We start from the raw sequence: 18226 nt of genomic DNA, 5'->3' as shown, positions 1-18226 counted from the left end.
CATATTTGACATGTTCAAAGTTTAGGAGCATCTTTCCCATACATATTACAATTGTTTTTACTGTTTGTATGGCATTGTATCCTATTCGAAAGTCATAAAACATAATATGTCTGGTATGCTTTTTATCTGAAGACATTAAAACTTGATTTTATTCAAACAAAATGTGAAGTAAAGTGGTTAAAGTAAGACTGAACAAAGGATAAAATCTCACACTATTATAAGTTAAATTTCAGAACTGTTGTAATTAAATCACACATCTATGTTAAGATGCGCATGCGACCAATAAATGCAGTTTTCATTTTATTTTACAGTATTTACATATTTTATTTATGGTTTTCATGTTTTAATTTATTAGGACATTGTGTTATTTTTATCTTAAATTATGTGTATTTGCTGTTTTAAGTTTATTGAAATAGGTATTGTTTAGGATCTGGGAATGAATAAATTTTCTTTACATTATTTCTAATGGGAAAAATTGATTAATTGATAAATTAAACAACTCAGCACCCACAACCTATAATTAACCACTATGGCACTCAGCCAGCTATTGCAATATGTCTGGAAGCTAGGGATCAGATGGAGGTCCTGACAATGTATTCACATGGCAAGTGGCAGTTGCAGGATCAAATCTCCTACTCCAGGCTGTTTCATTTCTTTCAGAATTTTCTAAATTATTTAATAAATATTAAATATAATTATTAAATGTAATAAAAGATGGTATTTAATGTCTATCTTTTAGGCCAAATTATTCAGTATTTAATTAGTAATAGTACTGGTAATACAGCCTGATTTAATCAATCATTTGGCTTTAATATAACTATCAGACTTTTAATAGTCGTGTGATTGTTTTGAACTTGGATTACAGACAAAACACTTTCTGACTTATAGAGAGCTCTGCTCAATAATTAAACTGAAACTTGCTTTAAATTATAATTCTTTGCTATTTTATATTTCAGAATAAATTTGAATCTTTTTGTTATCAGAATGTTTGTTGATGGCTTAGCCTTTCTGAGGCACATGGGACACTATGTTAATCAGCTGAAGTAAAAAATGTTTTTAATAGTGCATGATTGCTCTAACTTTCTATTATTTTAAGAATTTCTGACTAAATTTACATTAAAATATAAAATATCACAAAAATACAAAATTGTCTTCATTTTCTTTTCTGTTGTTTCAAACACCAATTAACTTTACTCAAATTTCTGGCTAATTTTATACAATGATTTAATATATCATTTACTTGAATAAGTTTGATTTTTTTTGTAGATTATTGAAGATTTTTTCCTTCTCATTTTGGTTTTTTTTTCTGCTCTGTGAGTCCTAAGAGGAGCTTATTGAAATTATCCATTCAATACAGTAGTGAAACTGTACTTAGAATTTTATTTTGAGTTATTGAGAATATTCTTTTGAATAACATTTTTTATGAATTCAATTAGATATAATAATTTAATAATAGATCCAAACTGTTAAAATTTTAGACTAAACTTATGCTAATTTTTGTTAGGTTAAATTTTGTAATTTAATTAAAAGTAGATGGTTAGGCCACTATCCTATGCTAAGATTAATTAATTCAGGATTTATTAATATGGGCTATTAATATTTACATATATGACAATAAAACCAAAATATAAAAATAAAGTAGAAAAATAATTGAAAAAGATAGAATAGAAATGAATCCTTTTTTCAAAACTTTTGTTCATATTACAATTAATGATTCATTAATTTTCTGTTTAACGTTCATTTTTATTTTAATTATTCATAATAAATTTATATAAACAAACTAAATATAATAATAACAAGTAAAACGGCGAAGTCATTTTTGGGACGAGGCAATGTCTCGGAGAGCGCGAGCAACGCATGCGGAAATCTCACACTCGTGCCTGTAGAAACAGTCTCAGTATTTCGTATTTTCTTTTGATCCAGTTATCGGTCCCCTGACTACCTACAAGTCTGGTTTATTTTGTGTGTGCATGATTTGGGCATCAAATACTCTGTGCCAAATTGCAACTCCTGACATGTACTCCTTCATACTTTAAGGTGTGCAGCCGTTGACAGCAGCGCGATTTTAGAGTGATGACAATTAANATCGACTGACTCCAGACCGATTTTGAATTTGTAAACTGTCATTGCAACGGACAGTTGACATTGTGCTCTGGAGGAAACAATTTGTATCACTCTTGCTACGGATATAATTTGTAATCTGGAATTTTTTGCATATTTTTTTAATATGTATTTAATTGCGGCTCGCGAAAAATTTCAAATTTTGAAAAATGGCTCGGACTATCAAGGAGCTTGGCCACCCTGGTTATATAGGAAGTCATGTAGAGAATAGGATGGAATTTTTGAAAGTTATTTTCAAGGTCACAATGAGCAATTATAATGTAGAAGTCCCAACGACAAAGCTAAAACACACCATTTAATTAATTAAAACCATTTTCTGGATTCTTAATAAGCATTGTGTAGTTTAAAACATTGAACATGCTTGGTGTACAGTTCATAAAGCAAAATGTATAAATCAGTGTACAAATTCTTTATTCATATTACAACATTATAATAATAAACATTAACATTATAAACATTAAGTAAACATTATATTAATTTAAAGTTTAAATTAATATAATGTTTAAATATAATTTATGATTTAGGTAGATAAAATTGGACGAGGTTATCAAGGAGATCCATCATCTGCATTACTTGAAGTTTTGGATCCTGAACAAAATATTAATTTTTTGGATCATTATTTGGATGTTCCAGTAGATTTATCAAAGGTATTAATTTATTTATATTAAAATTAAAATTAAATATATTCTTCAAACAGTCTTAAGAACAAAGAATTATGTACAGGTCCTATTTATATGTACTGCTAATGTAACAGACACAATTCCAGAACCTTTAAGAGACCGTATGGAAATGATCGAAGTGTCAGGTTATGTTGCTGAAGAAAAGATAGCCATAGCTAAGGTAACTCACTTTTTAAATAAATTTGATAAAACTAGTTTATATTTAGTTTAGTTTTTAAATATATTTTAAAGTAATTATTTGGGTTTTAATTTTTAGTGTTACTTAATACCTCAAGCCCGCGAATTAACAGGAATAAAAGAGGATAAAGTCACAATTACTGATGATGCTTTACAAAAACTTATTAAATCATATTGTCGAGAAAGTGGAGTTAGAAATCTTCAAAAACATATTGAAAAGGTATCTTTTTAATATTTTAATTTAACAAAAAAACAATTTTAATAAATTTTCAAGATTTTTCAACTTTTTTTTAAAGAAACATTGTCAGATGTATAAAATTCTGAATATAACATTTAAAAAAATATTTAAAGAGCTTTTAAAAAATAACAAATATCATTTAATAAATGCTATTAGAAATTTATTGAGTAATGTTTTAAAGACTAATTTTTTTTTTTTATAATCACTCCTCAATTGTACACAGTTGTTACAATGCTACTCCAATTTTTAATTCTTGCAAAAAGATGTCTTTAGGTTGGTCCTTCAATCAGACCTGCAGCATTAATGGCCTTGTAATTGGCAACAATTCCTGTCCTCTTCATGTGTTTCTTCAGTGCTAAGGAGAGATAGTAATCTGAGGAAATAAAGACTAATGTGTAATTGTATCAAAATTTCAGAATTCATTTCACAGATAGCTTTTGCATATTGACAATGCTATGGATGATGTGGGAAACTCTTTCGTGGGAAATCTATAATTTTCTTAATAGAAACCTTAAAAAATCAGAATGTGGATTTCATTTGCATTTCCTTTATCTTTGTTGAAATGGGCTGCTCAGAGCTTGTTACCTGAAAATAGTGATTTTGAAATGTGCCATCCATTTTTTTACCACTATAAGAAAAGGGCAGTCTTTTTCTATGGTAACTAGCAACTCAGAGGGAATTTCCTACTCATCTTTTTCTTACAGGAGTAAAAACTTATTACACTTGTTGACATTGCTGAATTCCCTTCTCAATTCTGTCATTATGAATGCAAACTATCAAAGGAAGCAACTAACAGTTGTAATGGATTCTCATTGTGCATGATCTAATGAAGATCTCTCCTCCCTACATTCTTTGTGATGTATCTGGGATTAAATATTTGAATGTTTCATAATTTTGTTTGCAATATGATTGTTAAAGATAATTGAATGAAACACTTCTAAAAACTGAAACTATTCAATGATAAAAGACACCTTCCACACTTTCCCAGCATTACTCCTTTATTAGAACAAATATTTTTGGCCACGTTTAAGGGCTTCCATCAGGTTGCCAAATCAAATGTTTAAGCTAATGGATAAATACTCATAAAACATTTGGTTAAACATTCAGTTTGTATTTATTACAATCTGCAGGCCCAGAAGTGGCTGAAAACAATTTGTTTCCTTTGTTGACCTCCTTGTTTTAATAAAGGAGTGGTGCTGGAAAAGTGTGGAAGGTATCTTTTATTACCACGGAATCTAATAATTTGAACTTATTCAATAGTGCAATGAATGTTAATTCTGTTATTTAAGAGGGATCATTTGAAATTGGAGCAATTTCTAATGTCGATAGATGCAAGAATCTTGATTTTGCTGAAATGTAGGAGTTGTTGGGATTGCTGTAATCAACAGAAGTACATAAATCAGATAACAAATAATTTTGATCTGGCCATCCCAGTGAAGATCAGAATAGTAAATGATGGGGACTAACATATCTGGGTAGACTATCTATAAAAAGTCTGGCGTTATACTGCCAAGTGTTATTTTGCCAAGATTGGTGAAAAACCATGTTGGCAGTTTGGTGAAAGTTCACTTGCCAGTTGATTACCATGTCAGATCAAGCTGAAGAATGACTGAGTTGACTTTGAATTGGTCTTCATTTGTCTTCCTCAATAAGGTTAAGATGGCAGATTGTTGTATGCATATCTGTCATTTTAACCTTGCACTGTGGTAAGTTGATAATGTTGGAACATGTTGTGGTGAATTTTTTAACAGTCTCAACACAAATTTTGCATCATGGCATTTTTTAAAATTCTAGAATACATGCTAATAATTGACAAAATAACACACATTTCACACAGGGAATTATAATGATGAGAAAAAACAGTAAAACAGTGTTAAAATTCACATAATTTTAAATGACAATGTTTACAGTTTGTCCTATTCTAAAAAATTTAAATATTACATTCAATTATTGCCTGACAACAATGACTGTAAGTCATTGAAAGTACTAGCAAGTTTATTACAAGTATGTGAATTTTAATGCTATTTTATTGTTTCTCATCATCCAGAATACATCTTGACTCTTAATAAGCAGGCATAATGCAAAATTTCTTGTCATTGTTGTTAATTTTTTATGTTAATTGAGCACTTTCAGTCTTTGTGTATATAAATTAAAACAGTTGCAAGATTTTGAATTTATTAAATAATTCATTTAAAGGCCAATTTGCAAAGAATCTTAAATCATCTCTTCTATTAAAAATGTGAAACATAAATGCACATAAAAACATAAAGTACTAGGTGCACTATGGTGCATGCTTTGTGATATACTCATGTCATTTTAAAGTATTTTTAAACAATATTATTTGCAAAATCTGTAGTATGATTTTAAATAGACTTGTTCAGACTTTGAAAAATATCTAAAATTTGAAGACTTTCAACTCAGAAAATATTTTTCATTGTATGATTTGCTGATGGAAATTTACATTTTGTACTAATCTTTACCAAAATAACTGGAAAGTCAGAACAACTGTTTTATCAACAATATCGTAGTGTTATAAATTAAACTAGAAATAATTAAAAACTAAAGCATTAAAAATATTCTGTTATTATTTTGACTTACCTTTCTGGTTANAAGTCTCAAAGAAATGATAAGTAAGCTTATGTAATTTTTTTTTCTAAATTTTCTATATTTATTAGAATTTTAGTACGTAAATTTCAATTCTAATATTGAATAACAAAATATCACAAAAAGTTGACAAGAACAAATAAAAAAGATTTATTTATATAATGACATATATCCTGTGTAAAGATTTAATAATTGTGATGGAATTAATGGCGTGATATTTCTATAATAGAATATGATATACTGTAATGACTAGATTATAGAAACAAATGTTCAAACAGTAATGAATAACCTGTTACTGTTTGAACAGTAACGGGTTATTCGTTAAAGCCTGAAGAAGAGCCCAGGAGGGACGACAAAAACGTTTGCGATTCTAAAAATAGAAGCACTCTGGTTAAAAGGTTTGAGGAGTATTTTAGTTGTACTGTACATACTCATACCAGTTATTAAGTTCATATTATTGAGATGCAATAAAGTTAATTAAATATTTGATTTAGATAAATCTTGTGTTTAATTTCATATGTTACAATATTACAGTCTGATTATATTAAATATAGGCGTATAGTATTGTATTGAAAATTTTTTTTTATTGGAAATTGGAATATATGTATGTTGCCATCTGGTGGCATATTAATAATTAAGAAATTTTAAATAATTTCTTATTAAATTTAAATAAGTCTAAAATTTCTCAAACAATGTATGTGTATATTGCTAATTATAAACTTCCTTGTTAATTTAAAAAAAAAAAGTGATTTACAGGAACTATGAATTAAAAATAATTTTGATTCTAAAATTAAATGATAGTGTGTGCATGAATTCTTTAAGTAATTGATTGGTAGTGTAGTATTTTAATTTTAAAAAGAGGATAAATTATTTAACAGTACATTTCTTTGTATCATTTTTATAATATACTAGCTGTACCTGGCCATGCATTACTGTGGCTCGAAATGTATCTATTATAAATGTATAATACTCCCCGCAGGGGAGAATTCGAAAAATTTCTTTTTAGTGTACATTCTCTTGATGTACCCTATTAAAATGCAATCAAAAATGCAAAAAACCACATCTAAAACAGTATAATAGAAGACCTGTTCTTCACTGTAAGCCTTAATTTTGTCTCTCTCCTTGTGGGGGGGAATTCCAACATCTATATAATATAAAAACACGTGCGTATTTGAATGCAATGTTGTGTGAAAATTTCAAAGCAATCAGTTAAGAACTTTCGGAGATTTAAGATTTTGAACAAACGAACATTTACAGTTTTATTTATCTAGATAGATAGTAATATGACTAAATTAAGATGTTTCTGTTGAATTTATTTTATTGTTTCTTCACACTATTATATATGATTAGTACTTTAACTTAATTATTACAATATGATTTTAATTTTTAATTATAATCTTATTACCTGAATTATCACTATAATTATATATTCAGTTTATTTTTTTCACTTAAAATATTTTATTCTATACTATATATATCACAATATTATCATCACTGCTCTAAACTTTTGTACTTTTTTTTAAATTTTTAATACTAAAAGAACTTGTCTTTTTGGACAGGTTCTTTTAATATTAAAAATAAAAGATCATAAAATAAGAAAATGCTTTCCAGATATTTTTATGTAAATCTCCGAGAGTTGATACAAGTTCATTTCAAGCATATTAATGTGTGTAAATGTTCGGAAGATTGATAATCTATATAACATGAAATGATTGACAAATTAATCAGTAATTTCTATTTAACAGGTCATAATATCATCAATTAACTTACTTAATTCAGTTTGTTTCTAACACATTCATTTTAGATGGCAATAAGGTGTNATTATAAATATTTTATCAATGTTTTGCATATTGATCAAATCTTGTAAATCTTATAAAATTATGACAATTTTTTTATTAACGGAAAATTATAAATTTTTTTAATCACGATTTTGTAGGCTGATTTATAAAAGTTAAAAATATCAAAGGGTTGCATAGAGTGAGTCAATTTATAAGGGTGCTTAATAAACTTATAAAATCAAAATGAGTTGGTCAGGAAAATTTTGACATTACAGAAACATGTTATGCCTAGGGAAAACCATTTTTGTGTCTTTCAATCAGACAGTTGCTGTCTTGAATTCACTTCAAAATGCTTAAGTGGGAGTGGAGTCATGCAGTACATGAAACGAGGCTAGAATTTTGATAAAAATGCAATTTTATGCTTGTTAAGCAATGCAGAAACTGGATAACAATGTAGAAGAATAATGAAAAAAAAAACAAAAAACCAAAAACTCCAGCAAGTAATTGATTACAGTGCATGACTGATTTAAGTTTTAGCAATTGTTCTTTCAGGATAATTTTCACCTCTTAAGAGCAAGAATTTTACCTTTTTCTAAGTCCATTTGGGGGTTTTCCTCTGCACATTGTTAAATTAGTGATTCTAATCAACTGCAGTCATTTCTAGTAGTTTATGTTTATCTCTGCTATCTTAATATCAATGTGCCTTTATATTTTTGGGTGAACTTTAAAAGTAATTGTTTAAAATTGTTTTCTGTCTTAATAAAGTATTATTATTTTTTAAATATATATGTTTGTAAAGGTGTAAGTAAACTAAAAATATATAGGATTTGGAAAGTTTTTATGTATGAATGATTTTATATAGAAATCTTTAGTGCCATTGTATTTATGGAGCACATCTTATTATGTATAAGTTCTATTGACTGAAACCATTTTCTTTGAAAGTTTTTTCAATTTCGAGGAAAGAAAAAAGCTAGATCAGGAAAAAGGGATGGTTGTGAAAGAATAGCTGTTCCATGTTTTGCTAGATCAGTAGTAATGATTATAATGGCTAAATATGGCCTGATTAAAGCCAAATGATTGATTACATTGGGCCATATTTTTTGTGCTTAAATATAGCCTGATGTAAATATGAAGTATGGTCTTTAAAGTAATTATGAAGTAATTTGGCTTAGAGATAGGCATTGGATGTCATCTCTTAATAAATTTAATAATTATAATTAAATTAATATTTAATAATTATTATGTAGCCCAATATAATCTGACAATTGTTTGGCTGTAATCTAAGAATTGAGTTTATAGATGTTTATATATGTAAATATGACCTGACATTGTTAAGCTGGGATATTTAATTTTTCTGTTACTATTATGTTTTTTTGAAACCTTAAAAGTTCTTAACTTTTGTTGAGTGTATGCAGTATGATGTCTGTGCAAGAAAGGACTGCTGGCACAATAAGTAACTCATCCATTCTCCACAGATGCTTTATTTCTTAGGTGAGGTCTGACTACATTAGAGTCTTACAAATTTGATTTAATACGAACTGAGACAATGATGAGTTATTGAAAATGACATGTTTTATGGATAGTGATGATAATAGTTTAATGGTTGAATTTTTGTAAAGGTATTATATGTGCAAATTCATATACTGTTTATATGAATTTTTTTCACTGTGTGTAGTTTGTATGTTGTGGGTGTTTAAAACAACTATGTTTTGTTGAAACAAAACAAAACGAAACAATGGTCTGTTGTAATAGATTGTTTTGTCTGTGATTATATCTTAAAGTAAATTGTGTGTATGTTGTTCTCTATGACTGTCTGAGTGTATTTGTAGTATAGTTTTTGGTGTGTAATACTTTGTGTGACAATGCGCAAAGCACTCCCCGTGCTTCAGCACCACAGGACTGAAGGGTCGACACCGCGTTGCGATGACTAGTTTGTCAGGACTGACCAGTGTGTCTTTAAGGACAGACACAGACACCTTGATGGCCGCTAATTTCATTTTTGCACAAGTGGTTGCATTTGTAGGCGCTTGGACTCAGGATGGAGATGGCCTGAGAGATGACTGGAAGAAGTGTACACTACTATGAATTTAACAATTCACAATACCCATTTATTTACATAGCAATAATATACAGAAGTTGGTTAAGACACTTAGCTGGTGCTAATTTTGTATAACAATTATAGAAAAAACTAACCTTTATCATTAATATCGTGGGTCCCTGCCCATGCGAGAGAGAGTTTATGATCATTCGCACATTGGTAAATACCTTAGTTAGTAGATGTTGGTCCCTTTTCAGAATCTCAGAATCGGTGGATTGTTGTACTTCTGGTCCGCAAGGTTTGAAAGAAGCTTTGATGAATCAAAAAGGATGAAAGTCTTTTGATGTCTTGAGAATGGCAGAGGATGGGCACTGTCCAAAAGGGATCGGTGAGAACACCAGTTTACAGAACTATTGATGACGACATGCTTAAATATAGTCTTAAACAAACATCGCTAAACCCGATATATAATATAGCTACACACCAACCGAATGCCGAAAATCTATCGGGCTAGTATAAGGCTATCATTTAATAACTAGCCTTATACTAGCCCAATAGATTTTTGGCATTCGGTTGGTGTGTAGCTATAGTCTTAAATATAGAGTTTGGTATAGAATACTTTAAGAAACCCATCCACTCTTATGTGGGTATTGCAAAGCTGTTATTAAAGCTCAAGATGGTTCTATAAAGAATTATCTTCTTATTCAATAAGAAATAACTGTTTTATTACCCTGTGAATCCTTTCTTGCTTTCACTGTGAATGGCAAATTTTTGCAATGGTGCTCATTAACAATATTGGTGAGGCTACGGTGTGAAATAATACTAAGTTCTAGTAGCATTATATGTAATAAATTGCATTTTTTATTTTTCTTTTTGATTTCTTCTCTGCACTACATATGTTATCATTATAAATTGCAATCATAGCTTAAGTATGCTGCTTTGCATATCTGTTGAATGCTTTTTGGTATCTATCATAGCAATTTCCATTGATGCTGTAGTAAAACATAAATGTTTTAAACACATTTTGATGTTTTTCTGTTAATTGTAAATGATTCCATAAGTGTCTAGACCAGTGTTTTTCAATCTTCTTGAATACGCAACCCCTTTACAAGTTAAAAAATTCTGGTGACCCCCCAGGGCCATATTAAAACTATATCAGTGATTTTAAAAACTAAGTATTTAATTTTCTTTCTTTAAATATTGATTGAAAAACCAATTATACTGTAAAATAAACAGGCACAGCCTTCTCACTGAAATTTTAGTTTTTTTTATTGTAGTGTAGGACCTACAAACACTTTTCTTTTTCTTTCACCCGTGACCTTTGTGTAAGGCTTGGTGACCCCTCTGGGGGTTGTGACCCACAGGTTGAAAAACACTGATCTAGACCAATGGTTCCCAATTAGTGGTACGCGTACCCTCAGGGGTACGCGTACCACTAATTGGGAACCATTGGCAAAATTGCATGAAGGGGTATGCTCAGTAATCTAAAATCATTTGATTTAAAATTTAAATGCATGAGATGAAGCAATAAAAAAAATAATGGGTGGACCATCAAAAATTCGGCAATTTACAACATGATGTGGAATGCAAAAATTCATTTATTTATAATGTAAAATATTTTCGAAATTTCATCAAAAAAATGCATTTGTGACAATGCCTAAATGAAATTCTTGTGCAAGAAACAAAAATTGTACAGTTATCATTATCATCATGTCAGCAAAGCGGCAATAAATATTTTTTACCATTTTGCACAACATACCTCTGCGAGAGTGGATTTTTGGCCATGACAAACATGAAAACTAAACATCGTCACCGACTTCAACTCAAAGATGACTTGAGACTGAAGCTGACCAAAAAAGCAATCAGATTTTACAAAGTTGTGCAAAGAAAATTATGCATATTTATCACATTAAAATTAAATAACCTTATGTTATTTTCATTATTATTAGAATTGTATTTTAAAGGTAATAAATGTAAAAAAAACTTTTTCTATTTATCACTTGCTGTCTACCCACTGCTTCGCCCGCATTATATCAAATTTTCTCGTGGGAGTAAGATATTTTCTCGCAGTAAAATGTAACCTATGTCCATCTCCAACATGTAAGATATCTGTGCTAAATTTTATTAAAACCTGTTCAGCAGTTTAGATGTGAAAAGGCGATAGACAAACAGATTTACCTTCAAATTTATAATATTAGTATGGATTAATATGAATTTCTGCTATAATGGGTACGCAAGTTTGAGCTCTTTCTCGAAGTGGTACGCAGGAAAAACTAATTGGGAACCATTGATCTAGACAATCATCTAGTACTACTTGGAATGAACCATAAATTTACATGGAATTTTCTTTTATATGACAGAATCATTCTTGTAGCTCCAGCAGGCACTATCCCACTATATAAAATATCTCAATTGATAATGTAGGTCAGCAGCCTTAGCAAAATGTTTACTGTGAGATATCTGTATCATATAGCAGGGATCTCAAAAACACAAAAAAGGACCAGTCAAATAGATGTATATCAGATGTGAGCTGTATTCATTATTATTCAGTAAACCAAAACATACTGTAAAGTAAAAAAAGGCTCTAACAAAAGTCATTTACTCTACATTATGTGAAGTAAAAAAAGTTTGTAAAGCAAAGAATATCCAATGTGGACAAAAGCATAAGTAATTAAGGACAAGAAGAATGTATCTAGAACGCCCTATTGTTGCCAGATCTTTATGACTTACATAAACAGTTAAAAGTTTGAATTTATTATGTTTTAATTCCTGCAAGACATCAATTCAATGTGTTTCAATAAGAAGCAAACAAAGCCATTTGCGCATGCTCTCTCTCTTTCTCAAGATCCTCCGTGCGAAGAGCATGCATCTCATAATTGCATCTCATTGCACTGTACAGAGCCTTGATGAATCGTCATGTTAAATACAAACACATCATATCACATCACATGCAATGGATCAGTAATTATTAATTAAATTATTATTTATTTAATTATTATTAATTAAATTATGATTTTTAATTAACCGATTCAACCATAATGGGCTGTATCTGGCTCATGGGCTGCCAGTTTTCAACCCCTGCCATATAGGCTACAGATAGAAATAGTGTAGGACAATATTTTTTCATTGATAATAATGAGCATACAGTAATGGTTGGAAAAAAGCAGTTTTTTGAAACAATTATTGTATGCTCATTACAAATTGTTCTTGTTCTATGCTTTTAATTTAAGTTTTAAATTGATCATTCTATTTTATATCATGGTAGCTGCTCAAACAACAAAAATGTTTGAATAATAAAAAATACTGCTGATGAAAGCTTATTTTGGAGAATTTTTGTATTGTTATTATATTTGAAAATATATGAAATATTTTTAACATTAAATAGTTTTTAATTAAAATAAATTTAATAATATGTTACAATTTATTAATTAATGTAAATTTGATTAAACTATATTGGAATAGGAAATTAACAATACATAATAATAATAATTAAAATGTGATTGTAGATTATTATAGTGTGATGTGATAGTAATAATATGAATTAGATATATTTTTGTTGTATTCTTATTTCAATTTGCTTAAATTTTGTATTTTGGTAAGATGACTACTAATAGATTACATACTTGGCAAACATTGGTAATAGTTAGACCCCACCTTATAGTGGCCACCCTGCTTTCTAAGATGTCCTCTCTCAAATTATAAAAAGGACTAAGTGGTGTTGGCTCAGCAAGGCTTACAAGCCGAATTTTAATTTAGTAGTGAATATCAACAAAAAATATTCAAATAGTATTCAATAGAATACTCAGATTCTGTATCTATGGCATGGAAATGGCCTACATTTAGAACATTTTCTAGGAGAAATAGTTTATACAACTGAACATTATAAAGTTGCTCATTTAGTTAATTTTATTTTATTGTACGATTGTTTCAATGCTGCAGAATTACTTTCTGTATTTGAATTGGTTGATTAGTTACAATGATAACAGTATTTCATTTGAACTTCTTTCTTTTTTTTCAAATATCTGAAGATGTGCTACTTAATAGTACTATTAGCTACTAAATTGAAAGCACTAATATATAGTATAGTATNTTTAAAGTATTTTTAAACAATATTATTTATAATTACTTAATTAATATATGTGTATAATATATATAGTATATATTTTAAAAATCTAAGAGCACCTCTGCACATTTTGTATTTCTTGAATGCTGAGCAAATACCAAATAGTATGGATGATTTACTTGTGGTGATTGGAAGGATTGGAAAACAGTGAATATTAGTATTCACTGTTTTCCAATCCTTGTTGATAAATTGTGCTGAATCAAGGGAACAAATATTTACCTCCACAAATTTGTTCTTGCATTTGTGCATTTTCAAAATAGAATGGTCTAATAAAATGGTAATAGAGGTGGAATATACCGTAGTTGAATTAAAGAAAAAAGTCATTAATGGCATCATTTAGAACATATATAACAAAGTAAAGCAGTATTAAAGTGGAGTAGGGACAGACAAAATAATATAAGACAAATTGTTATGCTTATTTTTCATTAACAGATATGAACTATTCATAACTATAAAAGCAGCAGCAGAAATTATTGTTTGAGAATTGTCCATTTTCTAGATTCCAGACAAACATCCATCATTTCCACAATGAACTGATGCTCAGCAAATAATATTGTGTGTACTATACTTACTGTACATATGTGCTTGCCATGTGACAAACACCTCAGCAAATACTTTGGTGAAAGGCAAATATTATCCAGTTTTTGGCAAATATTGAATGTGCAGAGGTTCCCTAATAAAGAATAATTGATAAGACAAAATAAAAATGCTGTTATTTAAAGTAATGTTGAGCAAATTAATAAAAAGAATTAAAAGTAGGCATGCATTTAAGTCATTAATAATTGCTGAATAGACATGACAGTCTTGAAAGGCATTGAGAGTTGAACTTTGATGTCTTTTATAGTCTAAAGTATTTGATTTTTTTGAGATTTCAGATATTTCTGGTAATATACTCAACATATTTTTTGAAATGTACTATTTCATTTTTCTGTAAGATTTACGTTTATTCAAACATTTTATGTTAGTAACTTAATGAATGAGCTAACGTAATTTTATTATATAGATTATCTATGTATATTGTTTTACGTATTAATATTAAAAATGTAATGAAATTTTATGTTTAGACATAATATATTTTGCCTTAGGCTTCACATCACATACATCAAAACAAATGAAATACATATAAAGCAAAGCATCTTTCAGGAAAATTAAGTCCACTTGTCTGTTTTGTTTGGTTTTAAATCCACTGTGCAATAGACTAAACAACACTAAATATGGATACAATATCAAACACAACAGAACACAATACATAACTTATTATCTCATGTACAGTACATGGACAATATAAAACTTTACACATTTGTACAAGTATAGCTAAATCACCTATCAGACTTTGCCTATTTTTACTATAATCCCTTCCACTAAGTTACCTATATTTCGCACACAGTGTAAAATTGTGCCGAAAGCATAAACACAATCTGCTGAATGTCCAAGTCGTCTCTCACTCTTGTGTTATACTTGTATGTTTTCAGTGCTGTTTTTGCTTTATTTTTGGTGCTTGGTTATGGTGCTTGTATACTATATTGTGTGTTGTTTGTCAATTTTTTAACAATTTTTTCTTGCAAATTTTCTTTGTAGACAACTTTTGAGCACCCCCTACATTTTGTATCCTTCAGTTCAAAATTTCCCAAACAGAACTTTTTAAACCATATTTGACATGTTCAAAGTTTAGGAGCATCTTTCCCATACATATTACAATTGTTTTTACTGTTTGTATGGCATTGTATCCTATTCGAAAGTCATAAAACATAATATGTCTGGTATGCTTTTTATCTGAAGACATTAAAACTTGATTTTATTCAAACAAAATGTGAAGTAAAGTGGTTAAAGTAAGACTGAACAAAGGATAAAATCTCACACTATTATAAGTTAAATTTCAGAACTGTTGTAATTAAATCACACATCTATGTTAAGATGCGCATGCGACCAATAAATGCAGTTTTCATTTTATTTTACAGTATTTACATATTTTATTTATGGTTTTCATGTTTTAATTTATTAGGACATTGTGTTATTTTTATCTTAAATTATGTGTATTTGCTGTTTTAAGTTTATTGAAATAGGTATTGTTTAGGATCTGGGAATGAATAAATTTTCTTTACATTATTTCTAATGGGAAAAATTGATTAATTGATAAATTAAACAACTCAGCACCCACAACCTATAATTAACCACTATGGCACTCAGCCAGCTATTGCAATATGTCTGGAAGCTAGGGATCAGATGGAGGTCCTGACAATGTATTCACATGGCAAGTGGCAGTTGCAGGATCAAATCTCCTACTCCAGGCTGTTTCATTTCTTTCAGAATTTTCTAAATTATTTAATAAATATTAAATATAATTATTAAATGTAATAAAAGATGGTATTTAATGTCTATCTTTTAGGCCAAATTATTCAGTATTTAATTAGTAATAGTACTGGTAATACAGCCTGATTTAATCAATCATTTGGCTTTAATATAACTATCAGACTTTTAATAGTCGTGTGATTGTTTTGAACTTGGATTACAGACAAAACACTTTCTGACTTATAGAGAGCTCTGCTCAATAATTAAACTGAAACTTGCTTTAAATTATAATTCTTTGCTATTTTATATTTCAGAATAAATTTGAATCTTTTTGTTATCAGAATGTTTGTTGATGGCTTAGCCTTTCTGAGGCACATGGGACACTATGTTAATCAGCTGAAGTAAAAAATGTTTTTAATAGTGCATGATTGCTCTAACTTTCTATTATTTTAAGAATTTCTGACTAAATTTACATTAAAATATAAAATATCACAAAAATACAAAATTGTCTTCATTTTCTTTTCTGTTGTTTCAAACACCAATTAACTTTACTCAAATTTCTGGCTAATTTTATACAATGATTTAATATATCATTTACTTGAATAAGTTTGATTTTTTTTGTAGATTATTGAAGATTTTTTCCTTCTCATTTTGGTTTTTTTTTCTGCTCTGTGAGTCCTAAGAGGAGCTTATTGAAATTATCCATTCAATACAGTAGTGAAACTGTACTTAGAATTTTATTTTGAGTTATTGAGAATATTCTTTTGAATAACATTTTTTATGAATTCAATTAGATATAATAATTTAATAATAGATCCAAACTGTTAAAATTTTAGACTAAACTTATGCTAATTTTTGTTAGGTTAAATTTTGTAATTTAATTAAAAGTAGATGGTTAGGCCACTATCCTATGCTAAGATTAATTAATTCAGGATTTATTAATATGGGCTATTAATATTTACATATATGACAATAAAACCAAAATATAAAAATAAAGTAGAAAAATAATTGAAAAAGATAGAATAGAAATGAATCCTTTTTTCAAAACTTTTGTTCATATTACAATTAATGATTCATTAATTTTCTGTTTAACGTTCATTTTTATTTTAATTATTCATAATAAATTTATATAAACAAACTAAATATAATAATAACAAGTAAAACGGCGAAGCCATTTTTGTCTCGGAGAGCGCGAGCAACGCATGCGGAAATCTCACACTCGTGCCTGTAGAAACAGTCTCAGTATTTCGTATTTTCTTTTGATCCAGTTATCGGTCCCCTGACTACCTACAAGTCTGGTTTATTTTGTGTGTGCATGATTTGGGCATCAAATACTCTGTGCCAAATTGCAACTCCTGACATGTACTCCTTCATACTTTAAGGTGTGCAGCCGTTGACAGCAGCGCGATTTTAGAGTGATGACAATTAATACAATCAAAAATATTGATTCATATATGAATCAATATTTTTGATTCATATATGAATCAATCGAAAATATTGATTCATATATGAATCAATATTTTCGATTGTATTTATTTTACAATTTTGTTTTATTTATAAAATGATTTTAAAAAAATTCTGCAATGATCAAATTTTATATTAATTTTCTATAAATTTTTATGTTTTGAATTAAATTGCAAATTTATTTTGCTAAGTTTATTTTATGTAGAAATTGGGTAAAAAATATTAAATTTATTAGGTATGTAAATAATTTATATATCTTTGTTCAATAGAAAGATAATGAGATAAAAATTTATATTTTATGTTGTTTATTAGATAAGATAAATAGATATAATGTTTAAAAGAAAAGTTTATCACGATAAAAATATATAAATAAATTTTTATCGTGATAAACTTTTGTTTTGAACTTTTCGTTATCTTATAATTAATAAATATAGAAATTCTTCAATCAATAAAGAGAACGATAAATAGGAATATAAAAATAGTGAAATTTCGAGTTTATTTTTATCAAATTTTAAGATGAAATTCTTTGTTTATATTGATAGTTGTAATTCAAAAATTTATTTCAATCATTTTTCTTATTTAATATTTTTTCTTGAAAGCTGATTCATATAACGTGTTTATTTTTACTTGTAATAAAAAGTAAATCAAAGTTTCAATACATTTAAACATTGATGTTTTATTTATTAAGCTAAAAGTATATTGTTTTACGTATTA

General features: G+C 28.4%; 1 protein-coding gene across 1 annotated transcript in view; it reads left to right on the top strand.

Annotated features, from left to right (window-relative positions):
* Positions 1-18226, top strand: part of LOC111625267 (lon protease homolog, mitochondrial-like) — a 71923-nt gene that overhangs the window by 25544 nt on the left and 28153 nt on the right. Inside the window, exons 12-14 of the mRNA XM_023368369.1 lie at positions 2646-2768; positions 2845-2961; positions 3058-3198. Of these exons, the coding sequence (XP_023224137.1) occupies positions 2646-2768; positions 2845-2961; positions 3058-3198 (381 nt within the window). The remainder of the gene's footprint in view (positions 1-2645; positions 2769-2844; positions 2962-3057; positions 3199-18226) is intronic.

This window comes from Centruroides sculpturatus, unplaced genomic scaffold (genome assembly GCF_000671375.1).
Source record: "Centruroides sculpturatus isolate CEXI.00-Female unplaced genomic scaffold, Cexi_2.0 scaffold221, whole genome shotgun sequence".
Lineage (NCBI taxonomy): Eukaryota > Metazoa > Arthropoda > Arachnida > Scorpiones > Buthidae > Centruroides > Centruroides sculpturatus.
This window is presented reverse-complemented; position numbering and strand designations above follow the sequence as displayed.